The sequence below is a fragment of the Equus przewalskii genome, chromosome 12 (assembly GCF_037783145.1).
Source record: "Equus przewalskii isolate Varuska chromosome 12, EquPr2, whole genome shotgun sequence".
In the NCBI taxonomy this organism is placed as follows: domain Eukaryota; kingdom Metazoa; phylum Chordata; class Mammalia; order Perissodactyla; family Equidae; genus Equus; species Equus przewalskii.
This window is the reverse complement of record NC_091842.1, coordinates 10,915,250-10,940,000: the sequence shown is the minus strand read 5'-3', so window position 1 is coordinate 10,940,000 and position 24,751 is coordinate 10,915,250. Positions and strand designations below refer to the sequence as shown.

The 24,751-nt window shown below is 52.2% G+C and overlaps 1 protein-coding gene across 6 annotated transcripts in view; it reads right to left on the bottom strand.

Moving 5' to 3' along the window:
* The window catches only part of HIP1 (huntingtin interacting protein 1), a 149,130-nt gene that overhangs the window by 67,160 nt on the left and 57,219 nt on the right, over positions 1-24,751 (bottom strand). Inside the window, exons 1-2 of one of the 6 annotated variants that reach the window (XM_070567734.1) lie at positions 20,255-20,432; positions 19,116-19,177 (exon numbers count right to left, since the gene is read on the bottom strand). The exons of 2 other annotated variants lie outside the window; for them this stretch is intronic. Coding sequence is in view for 1 of the 4 variants with exons in the window: in XM_008535052.2 (XP_008533274.1) it covers positions 20,255-20,272 (18 nt within the window). In the remaining 3 variants the exon portion in view is untranslated. Of the gene's footprint in view, positions 1-19,115; positions 19,178-20,254; positions 20,778-24,751 lie in introns of those variants that run through there. 3 more of the 6 variants (XM_070567736.1, XM_008535052.2, XM_070567735.1) reach the window with 3 other exon arrangements.

The following is a 24,751-nucleotide window of genomic DNA, read 5'->3' as shown; positions in this document are numbered from 1 at the left end:
ACTGTTTGTGTACGGCCCGTGAGCTAACAGTGGTTTTTACATTTTTAAAGGGAAGAGGAGGAGGAGGAAGAGGAGAAGGAAGGGGTGGAGGGGGAGAAGCGACAGCCGCAGCAGCTGGCTACAAAGCCAAAAACATTGACTATCTGACCCTTGGCTGAAAAAGTTGGGCAATTGCTGGGCTAGACAGGGAGGGCCAGGAGGGGAGATGTCCGCTGGTCCAGGTGCTGATTATTGGTTACCATCACCTTAGGGACAAGGCATACAGGCACCCCCGCCTGTGTCCTCCTCCCTGTGTTTACCAGTGAGGGTATAGAGAAGGCACAGCGATTGATCTGACTGATGTTGGGAGCAACAGCAAAAGTAATGTGGATGATATCAGTAGAGTATGACCATGGATGAAAACCAATAGGACAGAGTCCACCTGGGCCCTGAATGCAAGGGCATATGGTCGAACGGGAGACCAGGTGAAAAGGGCTGAACTTATCCCTGGGAGTTCCTACTAAGTTCGTTAGCAATATGAAATGGCTACTGTAATAAAGTAAGATTTAAAGAGCTAATTTCATTTTGAGCTACATCACAGAATTATGAGATCTAGAACAAGAGCCAATCCTTGGGTTTACAGCTTTCAGCCACACTTGGAGTACGGATCCATCTTACCATGCTCCAAAGAGTCTGCCGGCACTGAATAATGCGTTCAGCTCTGGGCACCCCATTCTAAGAGGAATGTGGATAAAGTGGGCATGTGCGAAGGAGACCAGCTAGGATGGTGAACCACAGAAGGCTGGGTAAGAGGACAGAAGTCAGGGAATGTGGTGGTGGAGAGGAGCGATGGGGAAGAAAGGGCACACAGGTCTCCAGATACCTCAATTCCTAACACCTGTGAAATGGAAGGCCTCAGGGCTGGAAGGGGACCCTTGAGTGAGAATTCAAGGAAGCCAGGTTCTGTATTCAGCATCTCCCCAACTGGAAACAATCCCAATGTCCTTCCACTTGGACCCAGATCAACAAACTGTGGTCGAGCCACACCACGGAAGGCTACTCAGCCATAAAAAGGAATAAACTACTGATTCAAGCCAACAATATGGATGACTCTTACATTATGTGAAAGAAGTCAGACTCAAAAGGTCACATACTACATAATTCCATTTACATGACATTCTGGAGAAGTCAGAACTATAGAAATAAACAGATCAGTCATTGCCAGGGGCTGGGGGAAGGGGTGATTACAAAGGGCCATGAAGGAATTTTGGGAGTGATGGACTTATTCTAAATCTTGATTGTTTGGAGGTTACCTAATTGTACGTGCCTGTCAAAACTCACAGAACTGTATGCTAACCATGGTGAACTCTTGTTGCTGTTAGTGCTGCTGAGTCCATTCCGACTCCTAGTGACCCTGCGGACAGCAAAGCAGAACCCTGCCCGGTCTTTTCGTGCCATCCTCTCACCTTGCACTGCTGTACCAGACGATGCTCCCCTGCTACTCATAGGGTTTTCATGGCCAATTTTTTCAGAAGTGGTGGCCAGGTCCTTCTTCCTAGTCTGTCTGAGTCTGGAAGCTCCACTGGAACCTGTCCACCATGGGTGACCCTGCTGGTATTTTAAAATACCAATGGCATAGCTTTCAGCATCACAGCAACACATAACCGCCACAGTCTAACAACCAACAGACAGGTGATGTGGCTCCCTGACTGGGACACGAATGCGGGCCACAGTGGTGAGAGCACTGAATCTTAACCATGGGCTGGCCTGGTGAACTTGACTGAGTGTGAATTATGTCTCAACACACCTGGCTTTAAAAATAATGAAGCCAGGTTCAGTGAGAGGTGGACAAGGAGACCTGGGGTGGTGGGCACGGATGCGTGGCCCAGGATGGAGGTGTTCAGTCACGGGAGCAGAGTTTACACAAGATGCTTTTTAAGACCCTGTGACCCTAGGATTCACGGACATCACAATTTGCCTCACCTCTCTTAAAGTTGATTCGTTCAACCAGATTTTGCGCCTGACACTGCTCTAGGCACCGGGGATGCAGCGGTGAACAAAACAAAGCTCTTATGGGACTTGCACTCTAGCGGATAGAGGCGGACAATCAACAAAGCAACAAGCAAGTACAGTGTATCAGATGGTGATCAGTGCTCACAGGAGAAAAACGATGCAAAAAAGGGAACTGGGAGTGTGGGGCAGGACAGCTGCAATTTTATATGTGATGGCCAAAGATGGCCTCCCCAGTGAGGTCACATTGGAGCAGAGCCCTGAAGGGAGTGAGGGAGGGAGCCGTGTGGATATCAGGGAACAGTATTTCAGTCCAAGGGAACAGCAAGCCAAAGTCCTGAGGCAAGAGTGTGGCTGGCGTGTTTGAGGAAGAGCAAGAAGCTTGGCAGGGCTGGAGCCGAGTGAGAGGAGGGCAGGAAGCAGCCAGATCGTGCAGGGCCTTGTCGGCCACTGTAGGAACTCTGAGCAGAGGAGTAACAGGGTCTGACTCTTTCTTTAAAGTATTCCTCTGGCCACTGTATTGACAACAGTAGGAGGAAGCTGGGGTGACAGCGAGGAGACTGTTACAACAATCCAGAGTGGACAGGCAGTGGACCAGGGTTGTGGTGGTGGTGGAAGGGGGGGAAACGGAGAGGGTCTGGACAGATTCTGAAGGCAGTGCTGCGCAATGTGCTGACGGTTTGGATGTGGAGTGTGAGAAAAAGAGAGGAATCAAAGACAGAAGCAAGGAATGCAGATTTTTTGCCTTAGCAACTGAAGGATGAAACTACCATTTACGGGACAGGGAAGGGGGGGAGGCGGGATTGTGGGGGAAGCGGGAACGTGGTTCAGATGTAATTAAGACTCAGGTGCCTGCTGGGCATCCTTCGAGCTGGACCTCCCAGGAAGGCGGGGAGAGGGCCAGGCTGCACACAGAGATTTGGGAGTTATCAGGTTAGAGGCGGATAGAGCCACGAGGCTGAGACCACTAGGACGAGAGGCATTAAAAAGGAGAAGAGGCCCAGATGGAGCCTGGAACATTCCAACCAAGTCGGGGAGATGAGGAGGAACTGAAGAGACTGAGAAGCAGCAGCCAGCGAGGCAGAAGGAGACCCGAGGGCGTGGCGTTCCCTCTCTCCATGAAGAAAGTCGTTCAGTCAGAGGGAGCTGTCAACTGTGTCAAACCCTGCAGAAGGGGCAGGGAGAGGGGGACTGAGAACGGGCCACAGCGCATGACAAGGATGGCACTGGTGACCTGGCCAGAGCCGCTGCAGGTGAGTAATGGAGGCAAAAGCCCGTGGGGGGAGGGGTGAGAGAGGGTGGGAGGAGAAGCGGGGGGAGACAGGAGATAGTCTGGACAGAATAGACGTCCCCACTCCCAGGGCCTGGGGGTCAGCGGGGGGATGTGGGACACAGGAACAGCTCCTCATCTCTCCCCTGCCCCCCAGGGCGTCCCCCCGTGTCCCCATTTGGAACGGCAGCTCCATGGCTGGTTCTCCTTCCGCAGACAGGGCCAGGTGGACGAGGAGGACAGACACACGGAATCTTTCCAGGCTCAGACGAACGGCTGCAAACAACTGAAGATAGTAGTGGGCAATGAATTCCCTCCACGTGAAAAGAAAACTGATTTTCATTCATCGGTTTGAACCTCTGCCAAGTCACAAATAAATAGGAAATAAGTCCTATAAAAAAAAATTGCTCTCAGAGTTCTTGCCAGAGACAAATACCTATCTTTCCTTCTCTGAAAACTGTCCAAGATGCTTGTAAACCCCGAGAAAAACTCTCTCCCTTTCTACACAAGACCCCTCTCCATCCGCCCCCCCATTACCAGTCCCAGGGTTCCTCTTATTCTGTGAGACCAAGTGAGAGAGCCGGGCGAGCAGTCCCACTTCTGGAATGTTCTTCCACACACTTTCAAACCTCTGGGGGGCCCTCCCTGGTCAACTCCCCCCTCACCGCTGTGCATCCCTCCTACTCTTTTCTGTCACCACGCTGGGAGACCCCCATCCCCAAAGCTCCCCAGAACTTTTACCACAGGTTCCAAACCAGACCATCGGGCACGCGAGCGACCGTTACAGAAAGGGGGAATCCCATCCTGACCTGGAGAAGATGCCAACAAGCTCAGTCTTACTGGCCCTCCTCATTTATCATTACTCCTGCTCAAGAGTCCCCTTCAGCCAGGTCATCCTGTCACATCCTTAGGCAAAGGTCACATTTGCCTATACTTTTGTCCCCCAACCTAAAACCCCATGCGCATGTCACCCACTGACATGAATAGCCCAGTTCTCATGTGGCTCTTGGAGCCTCTCCTTTCCCCCTGCACACAAGCTATCTCTCCCCACAAGACAACTTCGATGACAACACTCACGGTGACCACACATGCCTTCAGAAGGCCCTGGAATGCAGGGCATGAGGACTAGATACTTAGACACTGGGTCCCAGGGAATAGGACAAGCTGGCCTCTCTCCCCTGTCCCCCATCTTCGGGGGCCATGGCTTCGGAAAGGCACCCCTCCCTTATAGTTCTGCTTTCCTGTCACAAAGGAAGCCTCGGTTCTGCTTCCCAAGCAACCTGAACGCCAGTGCCACGTACACAGGTGTCGCACCGAGAACTCATCAGCATCACTCTTTGGGCAAGTCACTGCTAGAAAGGGAGGCCCAGGGCACGCCCATCAGACATATCCTCATCATCCAGTATCGCCTGGCCAGGCTGGAGTGGCCTTTTGCAACGCCCTGGCCTTCCAGAGAGACCGCTGGTGTGCAGAGTTGAAACCTGCGCCGACTCTTCCTGAACCACCAGGACTGCCCAACTTCCTCCCCTCCCTCCCCTCCGCACGCCCTCCACACTCTACACTCCCCAGACATCTAACTGGGAGCTCACTTTTGCGTCTTTTCTTTTAGTAAAACAGAGCAACTTTTCTCTGACTATCTCAAGACACAGGGGAGGTGGTGCCTCACTGACAGCTGGTTCCTGAGCATACTAACCACCCTTTCTTTACCGGCTCTGTGCGCCTCCCAGGTCCCTTTCCTAACAGCGTCTCCGTCTGTCAAATGAATGAGTCAGGAGCAACTTGTCATCTCCAGACAATGCCAAGGCCCGCCACTTCTCCCCCCAAACATCCTTCGGACCTTTATTTTTTGTGCTGTTTCTACAGCAAATACCTCCATCTTACACCCACATACTATATAACTGGCCCTCTACCTCTCGTCTCCACAAATGACCCCAAGAACTGGCCCCATGAGTTCTCGCAGTAGAGGAACCTGGAGCAGCTCGGACCGTGTGGGATCTCCAGCTGGGCGTCAGCAACACCCCTCTCCATTCGGCGGCTTCGCTTTCTTGCTCCAGAAGGTGGTCTTCACACAGCTCTGATCCAATTTTCATGAAATACAGTTTAGAAATAAATAGAATCCCATTTACACAGTGGGTGGCTACGCAAGGATATCTTCTTTGACTCTAGCAAAGAATGCTGTAACATTAAACATTCCCAATTTACCTGTTTGGCTCATTCAAATGCGTAAATACCAGGTTTGCTTGAATAATCACAACAATCGCGTTTCTCATTTATTGTCCGACCCTGCAGAGTCTTCAAAGAGCTTTCACGTGCAGCCTTACTGATGCTGAGAAAACGATGTGAGGGAGGCAGGGGACACTTTATGAACAAGAAGGCACAGAGAAGTCAAGCCACACAGCTGGGCTGCTGCCTGTCCTTCTCAATCAGGCACATGCTCTACATTCTACTATTCAGATGGTTACAACTGAACTCTTAGCCAAAGCCAACTCGTTTCCTCCACCTCTGCCCTGACCTCAGCACACGTTATCTTGAAGGCAGATTCCTCTGATCTTATAAAAATTCCAACCTGCCCTACTGGAGGTACATAATTTTTGGGTTTAGTGAGAACCAAAAGGAGAAAGTTTTTCAGAAAACTGACCATGGTTTTCTGGAAAACCACGTCTACCTTCTCCTATTGAAGAGACTGTCCACCATCCACTACCTCCACACAAGGCAACTTTCTATTATTTCCACACAAGCAGGTTCTCGTTTTAGTTGCTTGCACACTTTCTACCATGCCCCCATAATGCACGGCTGTGCTTTCTTGGAGGGACCCAATGCAGTTTAAAGGGAAACAGAGCTGGGGTGGTGGCCCTGGGAAGCCCAAGTTCACTGCAGGCAGACACTCTGGAGAGCACCTGAACAAAACTCACAGGCAGTGGCCCCAGGCCCTTGGTCTCGTCTAAGATATCAGCAGGATGGATGATGTACTGAGAGGGGCTATTTCTGAGCCCTAAACTGCAGCCTCCAGACAAATCAGCCGGTCCTGTAAGAGTCTATGGCCAAATTTACCCCAGCCATCTTCTGCAAAGAGGGGGATGCTCGCCCAGCCTGTCAGTTCGGCAGAGTGTAAGCTCAGAGGTGGGAAGGGTAAACGGCACAACGCTGTCTCTTTGGTCAGTGGTTCTCAAACCTGGCTGTGCGTGAATATCACTGAGAACCTGACCTTGCACCCCAAGTCCCCGTTCACTCACCCCTAACAGACTCCTTTTCTCCACCCCAAGACTGGACTCACTGGGTCTGGGAAGCAGCCACTGCCCATCACATTCTAATTCTGGTTGTGTTTCAGGAGAAGATTCTATGTCAGCGTCTCAGAAAAAACTCACCTAAAGGAAAAGCAGGAGTGAAGAGGAGGAAGAATGAGGCAAAGAGAACAGGAATATAAAGACTGTAGAAAATGGAAAGTGAAGAGATTTCCTCAGCTCAGACAAGCATACCTTGATTCAAGTAAACATAAATTTGGAGGGGGAATGTGAATTGACACTAAGGACAAATGAGGAGACGGTTATTCATTTTACAAAAGAATTTGGCATCAGATTCCTTTAAATAGCAATCTCTGTTAGTACATTTAAAATAGGATTCCGTTTATGGAAGTGTGATTTATACAAAATCACATCTGTTACATAAAGCTCAGAAAAGGCGCTCTCCTCCCATGTAGTCTGGCTAACTATAGAGCCGGCTGAGTGCAGATGGTCACCTAGTTTCTTCCCAAAGACACCCAGCCCTGCTCTGTCACCCATTTCTACATTTTACCTGATCATGGTTAACAGACTCAGGGGCCACCCCATTCTCCTCTGGGCTTCCCTAAACTCAGAGAACAGCTGCTGAGTCCTCTTCACGCGCACTCATTCGTTCCACCATATTTCCTGAAGGCTCATCAGGCACTGGGCACTCCCCACCCGTCCTCTCAGTCAGGCACACGCTCTACATTCTACTAGTTAGATGGTTATACGTGAACTCTTAGCCAAAGCCAACTTGTTTAGGGAGCTGTAAAAAAAATGACATCTCTGGTCCTGTGGATCTTATATTCTAGTGAGAAAGAGAGGAAAGAAATAAATAAAATGTACGGGGTGTGAGATGGTGACAGGTACTATGGAAGAAAAATAAGGCTGGGGCTGGGGCACACCAGGCTGGTCTTAAAACCTTCCACAGGGTCAGCAGGGAAGGCTGTACTAGAAGGCACAGAAGGACACGTGGAAGTGAGGAAGAAGCCTGGCAGACACCTGGGGGAAGAACTCCGGGTGGAGGAGCAGGGAGAGCCCAGCTGGCAGGTGCGAGTAACAATTAGCAGTTAGGCGTGGCTGGAGTGGAGACGTCAGGGGTGGGACCTCACAAGGGACCTTGTGGCCACTGTAAGGACCAGCCTTTGTTCTGAGCAAGACAGGAGCCACTGGGAGGTTTTGTGCAAAGAGGTGACATGATTTGACTCACTTTTTCAGAGGACCCCTCTGGCTGCTCTGCTAAGATTGCAGGGACAAGCATGGGAACAGAGATGACAATTAAGATGCGGCTGGATGAATTCAGGCCAGAGGTGATGGTGGCTCAGACCAGGCTGGTAGTGGTGGAGGTGCTGAGATGTGGTCGGATTCGGACACATTTTGAAGGCAGAGCTGACGGGATTTGCTGACGTTTTGGACACAGGGTGTGCAGAAGGAAGCAGTCAAGGATGGCACCAAGATTATTTGTCAGAGCAACTCAAGGGATCAAGGTGCCATTAACAAGATGGAGAGAACCATGGAAGGAGGTTTGGGGCAGGGGATAGGAGCTTGTTTTCAGACGTGTTAAATAGGAGATGTCCAATGGAGGTACGAACGAGCGTGGGATGTACAGTGTGCAATTCCGACGAGGTTCGAGCTACCCATATCAATTTGGCAGTCATCAGCACAGAGCTGGAATTTAAGATCAGCAAGGACTGAATACAGATGAGAAGTGTGGGGACAGCCTGGGGACCCCCAACATTCAACACAGAGGGATGGGAGGAAATGAGGAGTGGACACAGAAAAGAAACAGCCCAGGAGGCAGGAGAAAGTGGCATCCTGAGAACCACATGAAGAAATGTATTTCAGCTAGAGGTGAGCGACTGTGCTGAACGCTGCTGAGAGCAAGCAGGATGAGAGCTGAACGCTGACCAACGGACTGAACGCCGCGGGACCTTTACCAGGGCTGTGGGTAGAGAGGAAGCGGGAGAGCCTGATGGGGATTCACGAGAGAAAGGCAGGGAAGAGAGCTGGAGGCAGCAAGCGCTGGCTTGCAAGGGGCAGAGAAAGAAGAAGGCGGGGTCTAGGTTTCCTTGTTTTAAATGGGAGAAATTACATCACGTGTGTGTAGATGTGAGGGGAGACAAGGGAGTCTCTGGAACAGAGAAGGTGTCTAGCGCACAACAGGAGGTGACCACCCCGGTAGTGTAACGGGCCAGGTCACAGATATGGACGCACGTGTGGGCAGACGCGCTGGCAAGAGCTCATGCAAGCTTTCTGGGGATTGCATCTCTTTTCACTGCGAAACAGGAAGCAAGGTCAAGGGCTGAGAGTGAAGGTAGGGGAGGAGAGGCATGAAGTATTGTCTAGGAAAGTGGTGGGCTACCCGGGCGAGGGGAGTGCACGGGCCGGCCACGGAGCAGCACCGAAGGCCCATTCCACTGTGACCTGAAGAAAGACATGAACCAACCCTCTGCCTCCTCCTCTCCAGGCCAATTCTCCCCCACCCCTTTACTCTGCCTCATACCAACTCTCCTCCTCCTGCTCATTGCCTTCCCAGCTTTCAAACAGCTTGGACTTCGAAGGAATCAACATTCAGATACACTTGGTCACTGTGGCGTCCTTGTTCTCCAACAAGGCCTTTCAGGAAGGAGATGGAATGGACTGGTGCTGGCTTTGGGAAGGCAGGCGCCAGGGTCTTGGAGTAGACATTCGCATGTTGGGGGGAGCGGGGTGTGGGGTGAGGACAGGAGTCCAGGGGAAGCAGAGGAAGTCTAAGGCAAAATATCCAGACTCCCTCTCAGTTCTTCTCTCAGTTTCCTTCCTTCTCTCCTCCCCTCCCCCTTCTTCCTTTTGGATTCCGATTTCCGCATCTAAGACAGACTGAACAGTCTCCACCTTACTGTGCTTCAGGCTCTAATTCTCTAACTCAACCTCTCTGGGCCTGCAACGGAGCCCAGATTCATCTGCGCACGTTATTTCATTTAACCCTCACGGTAACACTGGGCCTGCTCCCTCCCTTGACGAGATCGGGGAACTGAGACTCAGAACGGTTAACTGACTTGCCCAGTGGGTGGTGATTCGGCTGGTAAGCAGGAGGGCCAGGATTTGAATGAAGATCTCACTCCAGGTTCAGGCCCACCCAACCCAGCTCCACCCTTCCAGGCCCGGGGAGGCTCCTTCTGACTCATTTCCACTGAGAGAACACACGGGTCAACGTCAAGCCCTATGTTCCAGGAAGTGAAGTCCTTCAAAGCACAGGCCTCCCCGATCTCAGGACAGAGCCAAAGAGAAAAGCGGAGTGAGCAGCGCACGCCCTGGTCACCCTCGAGAGGCCATGGAATGTTCCAGCTGGCAGGGAGAAGCCCTGACGGGTATTTCCTGCGCCGGACCTAGCGGGTAGTAACAAGCTGGGAGGATCTGATAAGAAGTTTTCTAAAGTGGACAGAGGGGTGGCTGCTAATTCCGGAGGTGGATTTCATCATCAGCTGTGGGGCGGTGATGTGACTTCCTCAGAAAGCAGAGCAGCCAGGAACTCTCACTTCTGTTTCTTGAAGGGTGAAAGGGCCCTTCCTTAAGGGAGGAGCCGTGGGTTTAAAATAAGTGTAGGGGTGTGGAGGGAGGCACCCAAAGGGCCCCAGGCCTTTTGGCAGGCCAAAAGTCACCCCAGACCCCAGGCACGGTGAACCCCCACTGGGCGTCCAGGCCTGACATCCCACTGGTTTCTGGGCTGCCAGCTCCTGGGGGTCACAACATGGCCAGACCTCTCTTCTAAAGAACAGCTCCAACTGCGCTACAAATGTCCAGGGGCTCACCATGGCACCCCATGCCTTTGCATCATGCCACCCCTATAACCTAGATTAACCACCCTCCCCAAACCATCTCCATTTATTTAAGTCCTGCCATTAGTTAGTCAGTCATGGTTTTATTCATTCACTAAATTCACCCACCAAACATACATTGAGCACCCATGTATCAAGTGCTATATAACTCGAGCTACTAAGTTAACTTGAGTAAGACCCAAGTCCTGGCTTCAAGGAGTACGGTCTAGATGGGGAGCAAGATGGAGGCACTGTGTGCACAGCCAGTTCGAGAAGAGATACTGGTGAGTGCAGACTGCAGGGGGGCCTAGGGGTGGGCTCTACCCAAGGCTGAAGGGTCGGCTATGGCTACCCATCCCTAGAGGAAGAGCCGGCCTGAGCAGGGCCCTGCAGGAGCATTCCGGTGGAGAAGCCAGCGCCAAGGCACAGAAGTGGGGGCCAGTGCCCAACATGGGGCCTGGAGAGCTGTCAGTGTTGCTGGAGTGTGAAAAGCAAAGAAGAGGCCAGGCCTAGAGAGCCCAGTTTACAGAGTCATAGGGCAACAGAAGAGAGGACAGCCCGAGCAACCTGCCCCTGGATGTACCACTTGGCTCAAAACGCATCAATAAAAAGAATTCTTAAAAGCCAAAACCTTAAAGCCCAAGTCCTTGAAGCATAAAGCAGTGAATGGATAGATGCTCTTAGATGTGTGTACAAGGATGTCACCTCAACAGTGGGAAATGGATACAGCTAAACGTCTATTAACAGGGGACAGACGACAACGAAAGGATACATAGTCTGTACTCACCTGGAAATACAGTAATAATTGCCAACAGTTACTGAATGCTTGCCACCCACCAGGCAATGGTCTAAGCATCTGACATACACACTAACACGTCTACCCTCACAACAACCCTATTAGAGGGTACTGGAATTATCCCCACCCTACAAGAGGGAAACCCTGGCACTGGGAGCCCCCCATAACCTGCCCAGGTGAGTAAGTGATAGAGACAGAATTTGAACCCCAGAACCCAGACCCTTGACCACTCTGACACACTGTTTCTAGATCTACAGCAGAGTGAAGGCTAAAACACAAGTTTGCAAAACTGTAGTACGGCACGGCCCCATTTTGTTTCAATGTGTGCATATTTGTCTATGTGTATAGCCTTGGATTTGGTTGAAACAAGTGAAAATTTGGCCATTTTTGACTTATAAAAACAGTGGTTTCATATGGTTCAACCTAACACATGTGCATGTGTGCAAACACATATACACACACAAAAAAGTCTGGAAGGATCTATACCAAATTGTTAGCAGTAGTGATGGATGGTGGGAGTATGCCTGATCTTTATTTCTTTACACGTTTTCATATTTTTCGAAAAATAGCAAAGTTAAACGTTTTCCTGTGGATTACCTGTTTCCTCATGGCAGCTACTGAGGACCACAGCTCTGTGATATTAAAATGTACCCACGGCGCAGGAGCACCGGCCCCCCAAAACTATAGCATCGGAGGCCAGTATGCTCATGCCTGTCTCCCCCGGGGGGCTGAGAAGCCAAAGCGTGGGCAAAAAGCTGCCATAGGAAGAGCCCAGAATTCAAAGGGAGGAGTCCGACCAGCTGTGTGACCTCTCCGAGCCTCAGTTTCTTCACCTTGAACATGACAGTAGAAATCATGCTTTTCTGAGAATCAAATGAGATATGAACCAAAGTGCTCTGCCACCCCACCGGCATTCCAGTTGATGTCACCTGGGTAGGGCTGAGGGGGTCTCCTAAACTGCTGACAGCACCACGTCCACACCCTGGACCATGGCCCGAGAACCGCTCATTTGACAGTTGGCTCCCTTAATGGAGATTTGCTGGAAACAAAAGGCAGTATCTTCCCTCCAACATCCATTAACTCTGGAAGGAACTGAGGAGCTTCCAGTGCTCTCTATAAAGTACAGCTGACTCCCGGATCCCAAGTTGAATGGACTGCAGGAAGTCAGCAAAGGGGAGCTGGGGCACAGGGCAAGTGTCCTGAGGTCGAGATTCAGGCATCTCTCAGCAGCCACCCAGGGACGGCAGTGGGATGCACAGCTTTAGCCAGACAGTAAGCCACCAACAGACCATGACCAGGGGTCCCAGCGTGCACCAGCAGCCGAGGAAAATCCCTTTAGGAATGATTGGGCCACCCCTCCTGAAGAATTATCCAAGTATCCTCAGGGCAACTGTAGCCACTTCTGCCTCTCCATTCCCTCTCCTGGATCACTTACCACCTTCCAACAGCCTACACAACTTACTCACTCATTTTAATTGTTCCAGTATACCCCCCACCCCCACCCCACCCCAATACACACAGGAGGTCAGCTCCACTAGGCAAGGATCTTTGTTTGGTTCACTGAAGCACCCCAAGTGCTCAGAACAGCCCCTGGCATAGGGAGGGTATTCCATGTAGATATTTTCTGAATAAATGAATGAATGAATGGCCTAACTGAAATGTCACCGTCCCCAACCCACTTCCTATACCACTGGCAGAATTAATTATTCCCACCTCTGAGTTTCTACAGAAGTTTCCCCGAATCTCTAACACGACACTTATCACACTATGTTATAATTATTTGTCTCCTCCACCTCCTTGAAGGCAGGAGCCTTGAAATTTCCCCATTCTCTTTTATATTCTCTGTGCCCTGCAGAGGACCTCAGCGCTTACTGACTCAGGGAACAATCTTGACATATGTACAGGACAAAAAGGACAACGGCCAGGACCCTGGCTGACCCCAGTGGGAACATCTCTGTCAGGCACCAAGACTGCCGAAGTGGATCTTTGAGCTGGTGGGGCAGAGAAGACCACTTTCCAAAGAATCCAGTCTGGGAGAAATTCAGCAAGAGCAAGCAATTTTAGGCCCCAGAAAATGAGGCTGAACTTAGGGCTCCAAAGAGAGGTCATAATGGAAAGTTAATGAAATGTTCATTTCAAAAACACTTTCTCCCAACCCACGGTTTGTGGCCCCCATGCTTCTCTTGGTCCCACTGAGGACCATCTCCAGCCCTGGGACCAGAAGGAGGTGTAAGCCTGCTGGCCAGAACAGCACATCCAACTGACTGTCGAGGGGAGACGGCCTCGTTTACTGGTGGTACTGGACACTTGCTGGTTATTATTAACTTGGGCCTCACAGCCTGCACCCACTCATCTCTCCTCTCATTCCTCTGGCCCTGATCCTAACAAACCTACTCAACATCCGTTCGCTTGCATATGGCGCTACCCTTACCTGGGATGTCCTGTCCTCTCAACACTCCATCAGCCATTCATTCAGCACCTACTGTGTGTGTTGAGTTTTCATCAGTGAAATCGCTGCTCTTCTTCAAAACACATCTTAAACACCACCTCTTCCAGGAAGCCCTGAGGCATAAAAGGATTTGGATCCCCTGTCCTGGGAGCTTTGTTAGTCCCACGAAGGCAGGGACTGCACCTGCTCTTCTAGCACAAACCGCACGTGGCTCCTGAAGACAGCACGGACTCATGACCCTGTGCTTTGGCGTATGTGGTTCTCTCTGCCTGAATGCTCTTACTTTCCCTACCCCCTGGGGGTGGGGGGCTCCCTCCCATTCCTCCAGCCTTCTCATTGAGGCCCCTCCTCTAGTGCCAGGTCATTAATCCCACCCTCTCCCATGCTAGCACATCCCTCAAAGGGACTCTGTTCTGTGCCTTTTATCACATGTACCGTAATGACTTATAACATGTCTGATTGCCCTACTAGACTGAGCTCACCCAGCAGAGGGGTCATTCTGAAAGAAGGAACGATCTATCCCTTCACCTAAAGTTTTAAGACTTTATTTGTTGCTTAAGTGAATCAGCAAAAATATTCATAATTATAGCCACGGCTTACTAAACCCCTCTCGTGTGCCAAGAACTTTAAATAGAACATCTCAACACCCCACAGGTCCGCAGACACCAATCCAGCAGGAAGCTGATGCACAGCGAGGTCAGCTAACTTGTCCACAGTCCTAGAGTGGCAAGTGGTGGCATCAGGATTTAGCCCCTGGCCCATGTGACTCCAAAGCCCCAGGTCAGCATCCAGGGAGGTGTCAGGACACAGAAGACGCTCCCTCATCCCCCGTGTGCAGGGGGTGGTGCCGTGGAGTCCAGCTGGCCCCCATTCACATTTACAAATATGTCTCCTACCCTCTAACCCTGTCCTACTTGCCCACAGAAAGCACCTCCAGATCAAAGACTTGTTAGCACTTCAGGGAATCTAAAGGAGTCATGGGGATTTTTTCTTTCTTCTTAAAAGACCTACGGCTTAATTTCTCCGGGGCCCTGGGCAGCATGAATTTTGTCTGGCTGCTGGAATCCTTCGGCTCAGGGGCAGCTGCCAGACCACATGCCTGCCTGGCTTTGGACTGGGACCTCTCAGGCAAGAAAGGAGACAAAGGTGGAGCGGAAACAGCCCCTGGACGTGCTCTTTAAGAAAATCACCCAGCTGTGCGTGTGTTGGGGGGAGTGGAGGAGGAAGACAGAGGGGAGGGAGGGTCGCTGGTGAGCTCAGCTGTCTAAAACTTACATTTGCATCTGAACTTAGCCCCCAACAGCAGGGTGACTTGGAGGGGTCTCAGAGGACATTAAATCCTGCTTCTCAAGGCTCTTTTGAGGTAGAAAATAATCCAGGTGAGATTATCTGACAGACAGTAGTCTGTCAACTAAAGTGTCATCCCACTCAATGCATTTCAAGAGAATCTCTGTCTCCCTCTCGACTCTAAGCCTTTCGACGGACGACTCAGCCATCCTCAGCTCTGCATCCCTCACACCGTAACATCCACACTCAGGGGCCTGCGCATAAAGTGGGTATTCAATGTGTGTCTGAATTGCACTCAACCTCATCTTGGTAGGATAAAATCTCAGTGACCAGTGACAATAAGAGAGAGCAATCGTATGATAAATCAAAACCTCTTTTTTCCTCAGCATTTTTTTAAGATTGGCACCTGAGCTAACATCTGTTGCCAAACCTTTCTTCTTCTTCTTCTTCTTCTCCTCCCCAAAGCCCCCCAGTACATAGTTACATATTCTAGTTGTAGGTCCTTTTGGCTCTGCTATGTGCCGCCCCAGCATGGCTTCATGAGCGGTGCCATGTCTGTGCCCAGGATCCAAACCAGTGAAATCCTGAGCTGCCGAAGTGGAGTGTGCAAACTTAACCACTCGGCCACGGGGCCGGCCCCCCCTAAGCATTTTTAAAGGAGGGAAATAACAGGTTTCCTTTCCCACTGGCCCTTGGCTGAGGCCAATGTCACCTCTGCTCCCTGCCCTTACTCCAAGGGCTGGTTGGAGAAGGCGGCTGATCCACGATGCTCGGCTGAGTTTTAGAAACCATGGCGGGTGATGCAAAAAAGCCAGAAGACGGGGACTCACTCCTCCGGAACGGCTCCCCAGTGTGACAACGAGCTGCCTTTCCCACGTGGCCAGCCACACCAGACCTCAGCCATAGAACTCACAGGTCTCTGAGGGCTGTCCCAAAGCCTGAGGGCTGAGCCAGAGTCTCCAGGTTGGCAAGGACCCAGAGCCCATGCTCCTCCAGGGTCCCTGAGCAGCCCCAGGGGCCACCTCTCCCTCTTCAGGGAGTTGATTCTGCCATAGGAGGGCTCTGCTGTGGGGAAGACCTGGTCAGCCAAAATCTGCCATCTCCTGAAAACAAACCCCACCTTCCACAGCCACGCGGAGTATGGACACTACCTCTTCCCCTCAGCAGCCCTCAGTGAGTCAAGAGAGTGATCGGCCCCCTTGGGTCCTCTGTGGGCTGAACTACTCACCTGACGAGGCCGACACCCCCTCACCTCCTCTGCACATCGTCCCCAGGTTAGAGGCCTCAAACCTTTTTTCACTCCGACCACAGTAAAAAGGACATTTTACAAGGCCAGTCCTTGTGTACACGTGTGTACACAACAAAACCAGCTTCATGAACTAATGCTTACCTCCCACGTGGCACACACTTGGATGTTTCCTAATCTATTTCACTCTCAAATGCAGGCTGCAATCCACTAAACCGATTTTGTGACCCAGAGCTGAAAACACTGCTCTAGTTTGACCGAGCAAGTTATCTAGGTCCAGCTTTAACTGATTATTCAGCTCAGACACTAAGTGGGAGGATGCCTTCCTTTGCACGCAGCTATGAGCTGATGTGAGCTGTGAGCAGAGTCCTTGGCACCATTCTACACAGGGTTCTCCCCGGCTCGGCATTTCCTTCCACCGCGCCCCTCCTCAAGCCAGCAAGTACCCACGCACACCGGCAGTGACAGCAGGCTGACATGAAGCTTTTTCCTGCCCCAGCATCAGTATCACTTACGCAGAATACCTGAAATGCTTTTCTCCATTCCTCCCATCTTTCTGCTGTGTAGGCTGGAAGATCCGAGGGGTCAAGTGTCTCGCATTTGAGCAGCTACGATTTGTTAAGAAACTCAGAGTTTTAAAAACAGCTGTAGGTGACTAACGAGGCGCAGTCTGCATACACCTGGGCGCTAATTCCCTCTCCCTGGTCTTCCCCCCAAAGGGACCCAGAGCCCACCTCCAGCTCATCGATTTAGATTACCTTGTGTCCATTCTAGAATCTAGTAACTGCATCTTTTTCCTTACCCTTTATTTACTTTGTCACCATAGCATACATTTTGGTCACCAGGAGAAGTGGGTACAAGATCTGGTCCCACCACTTGCAGGGGACCAGGACTTCACTTTTCTGAACTCCAGTTTTCTTATCTGTAAAATGTAGCTAATTATTTCTGCTCTACCTTCCTTACAGGGTTGTGGTGATCATGAATAGGCATGAAAATGCTTTGCAAACTGTCAAGCACTGTGGAAATACATATTGTTACATGAACTATATGTTCTTTTGTAATAAATGACAGGGATGACTGCTCCCCAAATTACAGCACTGTGCACTCCCTGTGTTCAGTCAAGGCACAGACTCCATCATCAACCTCCAAAAGGCATCTGTACTTTGCCCCTGAGTGCGGGGTTAAACTAGCGCTCCCTTAGGCAGATATCTCATGTCATCAAAAATTCATTGGTCACAGCAGCTGGTAAATCCACTGTTCCCCTCACTGTCATTTGTACCTTCATTCAGAAGGATAACCAGACCTGGGAGAATTGGTCCCAAGGGCAGTCAACTGAAATACAGCCTACGCTCAGCTCTTCATGCCAATCAAGAAAATAAAGCGGGGGTGTGTGTGTGTGTGCGCGCGCGTGTGTGCATGTGAGGGGGAGGGAGCTCAGAGGCATCTTAGACGAAACTTCGGAGACATTCACAACAGTCACCACGTACGGAGGACTGACTATGCCAGAATTATTTCCAACCTTCACTAGGATGCTCAAGGCTGGTACTATTGTTGTCATTTCACAGATGAGGCTAAGAGGTTAAGAAACTTGCTCAAAAGCATGCAGGGAGTCAGGTGAACTATAATTTGCTTTTTTCTCATTCAGCGATAAGCAAGAGAAACCTCCAAGGCTGATGTTGGGCTCTGCCAAGGATGTGGCTGAAACACTGGGTGTGAGGTCGACCCTGGAGCCAAGGGCCCCCAGAATGAGGACTTCAAACCAGAGAAGGGGCTTTCACGGTCAGAATGGAAAGTAACTCGGGCCTTCTGCAGGAATGGGAAGCAGGTGCCAATCCCTGGGGGGTGGAGGGTTCTCCTTGCGACACAGTCCAGAGTCTGTGCTCTTTACAAAGAGCAGAGGACAATTGTTTCTGAGCTAGGAGCTTGGCTGCTCAATGATTAATGAGAATCGAATATCACTTTTGTTTGGACCCCAAGCTAAAAGAGGAAAGAGGCGATACCTGTGCCTCTCCTCTGCCCAGAATTCTCCAGAGGTTTCTCGGTGCCTACAGACCAAGGTTGGGAAATGCTGGCTGGCACTCAAGACCTTTCTGGTCTGGCCCCAACCAATGATCTCAACATTTCCTCAAACCTCTGTCCCAGTCGGACGTCCTCAGCCTCCGCCACGAGCTCTGCCCATTCCTCTTCCTGTGACTCTCCCCACAGGCAATGCCCTCACTGCTCTCAAAATTGCCAACTCCACCCGGCCCTGAAGAGCCAGCCTCGGGCTCCTCCTCCTTCTGAACTCTGCAGCCCGGCCCTTCCACGGACCTCCATAGCCCATGGGGCTGTGGCCTTCTGATGGGGGCTTCCACTGACAGCTGTCAGCTTGGACCACTTCTCTCTGACCCTTCACCTAGATGCTAAGCGCTATGTTTCTTTGCATCTTTCACACAGCACTTGCTGTAGAAATGACAGGAATTCAATAAATGCTGATGAGTCAATGAGGAGATGGACGGAGGGAGGTGGTAGTGTCAGAAGTGACCCAGATCTCAAAAGACAGAAGTCCCTGAATCCTATGAGCTGGTCCTTTGGAAGGAACCTGAGCTCAGGGCCAGAAGGAAGCTCAGAGGTGATGTGGCTCAGGTTCCCTGTTGCCCCCACCATAATCCAGGCAGGTGACTCCGGTCTTGCTAAGACCCCTCTAGGAAAGGGCCCAGCTGCTGCTCAGTTTCCCACCTCCCCGCCCCAATGGCTGAATAGAAGATTTTTGTGAGGTAGTTCTAATAGTAATAGTTTCTTTTTTAAAAGAAAATGAACTTTCATGGCATATAAATAGGGAATGGTGGTCCAGCCTCTCAGCATACCAGGTCACATGAAGACGGGAGCCAGTGAGGCCCTCACCCCAGCCCCCAGCCCCAGGTCAGTCTGAGACTGGTTTCCAGCCATGGGAAGGAATCACTCTCACCTACCATCTGCTCCCCATCCCACTGGCCCCTACCCAAGATAGAATGGCAAAGGCCGGCAGGGCCAGGAGCTCACCTGCCTTCTCCACGAAGATGGTTACTTCAAAAAGGCACTCTCTGGAGAAAACCAGCCTGATTCTGTACAAGATGAACATGAAATTCCAGTACCTTCTCTTCCCTAAGGGAGAGGCAGACCCAGACCGGCCTCTCCCCAGACACACAGACACACCCCAACCCAGCTCCTTTGGTCTGAAGCCCTGGGGCCCCCACGAAGCACAGAACATCGGGGCATCTCTGGGGCATCTCTCCAGCCTGACACACAGGCCCTTAAAGGCTATGAGGCTGGTGTGGAGGGGCACCCTGGTCTAAAGCTGAGGTCAAGGTGGTAGTGATCCCAAGGGAACCGTTAAGTCTTTCTTCACAGTGGGAGCCAACTGGGACCCCAGGGAAAACCCGCAGTTCCCAGGCCTCCAAGCGCTCCCAGAGACCCCCTCCCTTCAGAGTCCCCCAAACCACATCTTGCTATCCTCAAGCATCCAGCTTGAGGGCTGTTCCTTATCAATCAGTGCACTGCAGCTCCTACTGCAGCTCCTACTGTGTTCCTCCGGGTGGAGGGATGCCCCGGGGGAGGGAGCAGCCCCCTTCAGGGACTCAGATGCTGAGGAGGCAAAGGTGCTGGCTGCTCCCCAGACCAAGGCAGCCGGGTCTTACAAGTGGTAAATCTACGCCCAAAATTCCATTCCTGCCCCTTCACCTGCCAGGATGGTTAAAGCCCTGGCTCCCCTGCCGCCCTTCCAGGCCGCCCACCTGTGCCCCCCTGCCCACGGGCTCGGTCCAAAAATCTTCTCATAAATCTCAAATAGGTGTCCGAGCGGGGGCTCCTCAGGGGTAGGACGAGCCCTCCTCCCGCTGCCCTGCCCTCCCACCACCAGGCTGGCTTCCTAAACTGGGAGGTGAGCTGTACAGCCCTCTCCTTGGAGTCTAGCGAGCTCTCCCAGGCAGCCCTGGCGGCAGCGCGGCGGGAAACCGGGAGCCCCATCCCTGTCCGCCAGCCGCCTCCGGAATCCTGGCCCGGCTCCCTCCTCCAGCACGCCTGCAGTTGGGGCCAACAGGCAGGATCAACAATCCAGAAACTTTCAATGGATCAAGCGGACTGGCGTGGGGGGGTGAGGGGGCGGGGGCGACTCCAGGGCTGAGCCCCAGCTCTTCACTTACCATCTTGCTCACATCCATGACCGAGGCTGCAGGGCACCCCCCACCCCTTGAGATCCCGCTTCCCCCAAATGCTGCTCCCGGCTAATTCAGCCCCGATGGTGCCATGCTGCGGGGAAGGCGGCCGGCAGGGCCCCCGCGGACCGGGGAAGGCGGCGGCGGCGGCGGCAGGACCGAGGCTGGACCGGAGAAAGGAAGGGGAGGGGGAGGGGACGGGAGGGGGAGGGGGCCGAGCGCGGAGCCGCAGCGCGCACCGGGGGCGGGGGAGGCGCGGCCCCGCGGGCGCACCGGCGCGGCCGAGCCCCCGGGGGGCTGGGGAATCCCGAAATCCGCTGGGGGCGCCGCGGTGGGGGGGTGGCGCGGGGGCCCCGCGGTCGGGGGCGGGGACCGATGGACGGATTCCCGGGGCCGGAGCCTGGGGCCCGGGCGGGCGCGCGGCGAGGGTGTGATTTGAATAACAAAAGGTCGCTTCTCCCCGAGCCCCGGCGGCCGGGATCGCCGAGCCGGCAGCGAGGCGGCGGGGCCCGCCAGGAAGTGTGAGTGTGTGTGTGTGAGTGTGCGCGCGCGTGTGCGCGTTTGGGTGGTGGGATCGGTGGGACTCAGGAAGTGAGCGGGGGAGGCGGCTGAAAAGGAGGGAGAGCTGGGGGGCGCCGCGAGCCGACATTCCAGTGGGGGCAGGGGGTCCGCTCGGCCCCTCCCCACTTGGCTTCGCTGGACAAAGGCGGAATTCAGAGCCAGTTGTTGGCCTCCCGCGGCTAATCCGGAGGGGACGCCCAGATGAGGCTGGGGTCTCCAAACAGATGGGCGAATAGAAGGAAGTAGAACAGGTATCCCCAGGAGGCCCTGAGGCCCCCCGCAAGTGAGCCAGAGCCCAGCCCTTCCTTGCGAGAGGGAAAGTGGCTTCTAAATGATGTCTGCCCTGAGCGCCGAGCTCCTTTCTCTCCAGCCGGAATCCCTGAATCTCCATTCCTTCCTCAATGCCTCCACCGCCCTTAGAGAAATGGGAGGCAGTCGCTCCGCTCCGCAGGAGATGCAGCTGATGGCGCAAAGGGGCTCCCGCCAAATGCTCTTTTGGGACACAGTCTCCAGAAAAAGCCTGGGTGCCCAAGCCTATGGCTTCCACACAGGCTGCCTCAAATCCTCAGATGCGCAGGAAGGTTTTGGTCACAGCTGAGTCAGCAGGGACCTGAGTCCACTTATACCAACCCTGCTTTACACAGAGGGCAGTGAGTCCAGGTCACACACCTGGCACGGACTGGGGGCAGGAGAAACCTCAGTAAGGACAGTGCAGCCCAAGCTGGAAAGAGCTTCCCGTGCTGCCACAGAGCATCCAGCTTCTAAAATCCTTTCCAGCGAACACGTGATGGGACCCAGCCACAGCCCTGGTGCTCTGGACCCACACCACAGGCCGAGAATGCAGCACTGGCAAGCCCCCCATCCTGGCCCCCTGGCCTGCTGGGCAGACCTAGCCAGCCCCTTCCCCTTCTCTCTGAGTGCTCAATCTATGAAATAGAGACTCTTTCTCTGCCTCCCTCCTAGGGGGATGTGAGAACACCATGCTATAAAAGATGTAAAAGCTGAGTACAGGAATGTAAGGGGCTTTTGTGGTGTTGGCTATTTCCATTTCCCGGCTCTGGAGCCCAGGAAAGGGTCCCTCAGCTTCAGGTCTCTCTGTCTAACCCTGACTGACGCCCCTCCCAGGGCTGCCCCTGGCAAGCCCAGCTTCTCCTGTGCTGTGCCCCAGCCAGGAAAGTCAGGAGGGCTGCCCTGGGCTGTCCTGGTGTGCTGGGCTCCCACTGTCCCTTCTACCAACTCATGTCCTTAAGAGTGAACCCAAGGGCAGTGGGAGGCAGAAGGGAAGCATGCCCCCTTGTCCTCATCCTCCAACACTGACACCCAACGGAGAGCAAAGCCGGGGGAACTAGCCTGAGTCACTCAATGCAGAAATAAGTTTGGGATTATCTGCTGCTTGATGAAATGTACCACCATGTTTTTTTCTAAAAAAAAAGATGGATAGATTCTATATGTTTAAAAAATATTATGAACACTTAGGTCTGGGGTTCATCAACAGATCAACGTCTCCTACTAGGTCTTGGCACCTCAGCTGGCAAAGCCCGTTTTCTCATTGCTAAAAGGGAGATAGTGACACCCACTTTGCACACAGGTGGTAAAGGTCGAATGAAAGAACTTTCCCAAAGCCCACTTTTAGTAGGCTGAACAATGGCCCCCAAAGATATCAGGTCCTAATCCTTGGAACCTATAAATACTGCCTTATATGGCAAAGACCGTGCACACATGATTAAGGATTCTGAGACAGGAAGATGATCCTGCATGATCCAGGGGGACCTAGGAGCAATCACATGACTCCTTATAGAGGGAGCTCAGACTCAGAAGAGGCACGACCGACCGTGCACCACAAGGGCAGACTGGAGGGATGGAGCCATAAGCTGAGAAATGCTGGCAGCCACGAGCAGCTGGAACAGGCAAGGAACAGGGAAGGAGCAAACAGCTTCTTAAGAGATTGGGCTTCTCTGCCTTGGTTAACCATGACCTGCTGGGCCCGCCCAGCACACAAACACCTTTGGGAGCCTGCCTTTCCTACCATTCCTCTTGGGGAGATAGGTTCAGATTTCGAGAAGAGGTGATGAGGAAGGGCCTGCCTGGGGAGTCCCCATTCCAGAGTGGTTGTGCCATGAAACATCCCATGGTCTCAGGTCATTAAGGAAAGACATTTCTAGCTATAACCACCACTGAGGCAAGCAATTTGAAACATACAAGATCACCATGAAACACACATGATCTGGGGCTGTGGGCCCCAGAAGGGGGAGCCTCTTTTGAATAAATTGGACAGAAAGAGAAACTGAGTCCAGAAATAAGAATGCCGTGGCCCTCAGGCTGCTACTGCGTCCTTTCTGCACCAGCTCCAGGCCACTATATGTGAGAGCCCACTGGACATCTCCAACTCGGAGCGGGGGTGGTCTCAGTCTTATGGGCACCTCATACTCAAGGAGTCTAATGACAAAATTTTCTTTTCCCTCTGTTTTCACATTCTGTTCCCTCTCCTTTGTTTTCTATCTCAACTAGTGGCTCCACCTCCACTTAGTTGCTGGAGCTAGAAACTTCAAAGTCAACCTTACTTCTTCCATTGACAACCCCCCACTCCTACTTCATCTAATCAGGCCCCAAAACCATGCAATTCTTTCTAGCAAATAGCTTCCAATCTGTGTCTTTCCTCCCAATACAGACTGCTCCTGCGCTGGCTAAGACTTTCAACAACGGCCTCCTGATGGCCTCCCTGCCTCCAATCTCTTCTTAATTCATCTTCCACACATCTAATTGCGACTCCCGACTGACCCATGGTGCATTACCACTCCAGGTCCTTATGAATCTGGCCTCATCTCCCTCCATTCTAGTCTGCCTTCTCCCATCCTCCCTGCTCCACCCCATCAGCGAAGTCCTGGCCCATCAAATTGCTCACGAGAGCTCAGGATGCTCCTGGAATGCCCTTCCCGCTTTCTCAGCTTGGAAGATTCTTTCTCACCCTTCAGGATCCATCTCAGATGTCACCTTCTCTGTGAAGCCATCCCTGACCCATCCAGACATAGCGGGTCACTCAGGAGACCCTTGCTATAATAGACAGCCCCTGGGTTTGGCCTGCATCACTCTGGGATGGATGGTCCATGCCCTGGGCTCTCCCTGCTCACCTGTGAGCTCCCTCAGGTAGAGGCTGGGCTTCACTAGCCCTGCATCCTGAGTGCCCCGCCCCTTGCTAACCTGCCCCAGGGCTCTTTTCAGCGGGATTCCACACCCACATCTCTGCTCCACCTTTAACATCAACTAAAAAGTACAGAATGGACGCTCGAGGCCTGTACAGGAGGTGCAGAGGACCTGTCCTGGTAGAGGGTGACACCTACTGGAGAACCGTGATTCTGCAGCCGAGCCCTACAAATAGCACACTTAACTCAAGCGGGACCTTACAGAGTACCTTACAGGCTGAGATTCCATTCATTCCCAGTAACAAGGTTTGAACTAAACAGTACTCCCTACAAAGGCCTTATGTGCTGTATGTTACTATGTTATCACTAACACTTAGCATATGCAGAGGGCTGCAAAGTTTACAAAATGTCTTTTTGTCCATTATCTCATTGGATCCTTAAAAATCTGGGTAAGGCAGACAGAATGGGTATTATTATTCCACCATCTATTTTTCAGGTGAGGTGTTGTAGAAGAAAGAGTGTAGACTGAAGCCTGGGGAAGGCAATGAGATGGGAGGGAGGTCCTAAGGTGCTTTAACTTAGCTTATAGTATTCGCATATTTGCAACGGAGAACAGGATGAAATATTATTACTTGCATAATAACGATGGATATTAAAGAAGAAAGAAAGTGTAGGCCCTAGAGTCAGACAGATCTCAAGTTGAATTCTGGCTGCGTTACGTTCTCGTTCCTTTGCCTCTCTGAATTTCAATTTACTCACCTGAAAAGTTGGGCTAATAAGTATT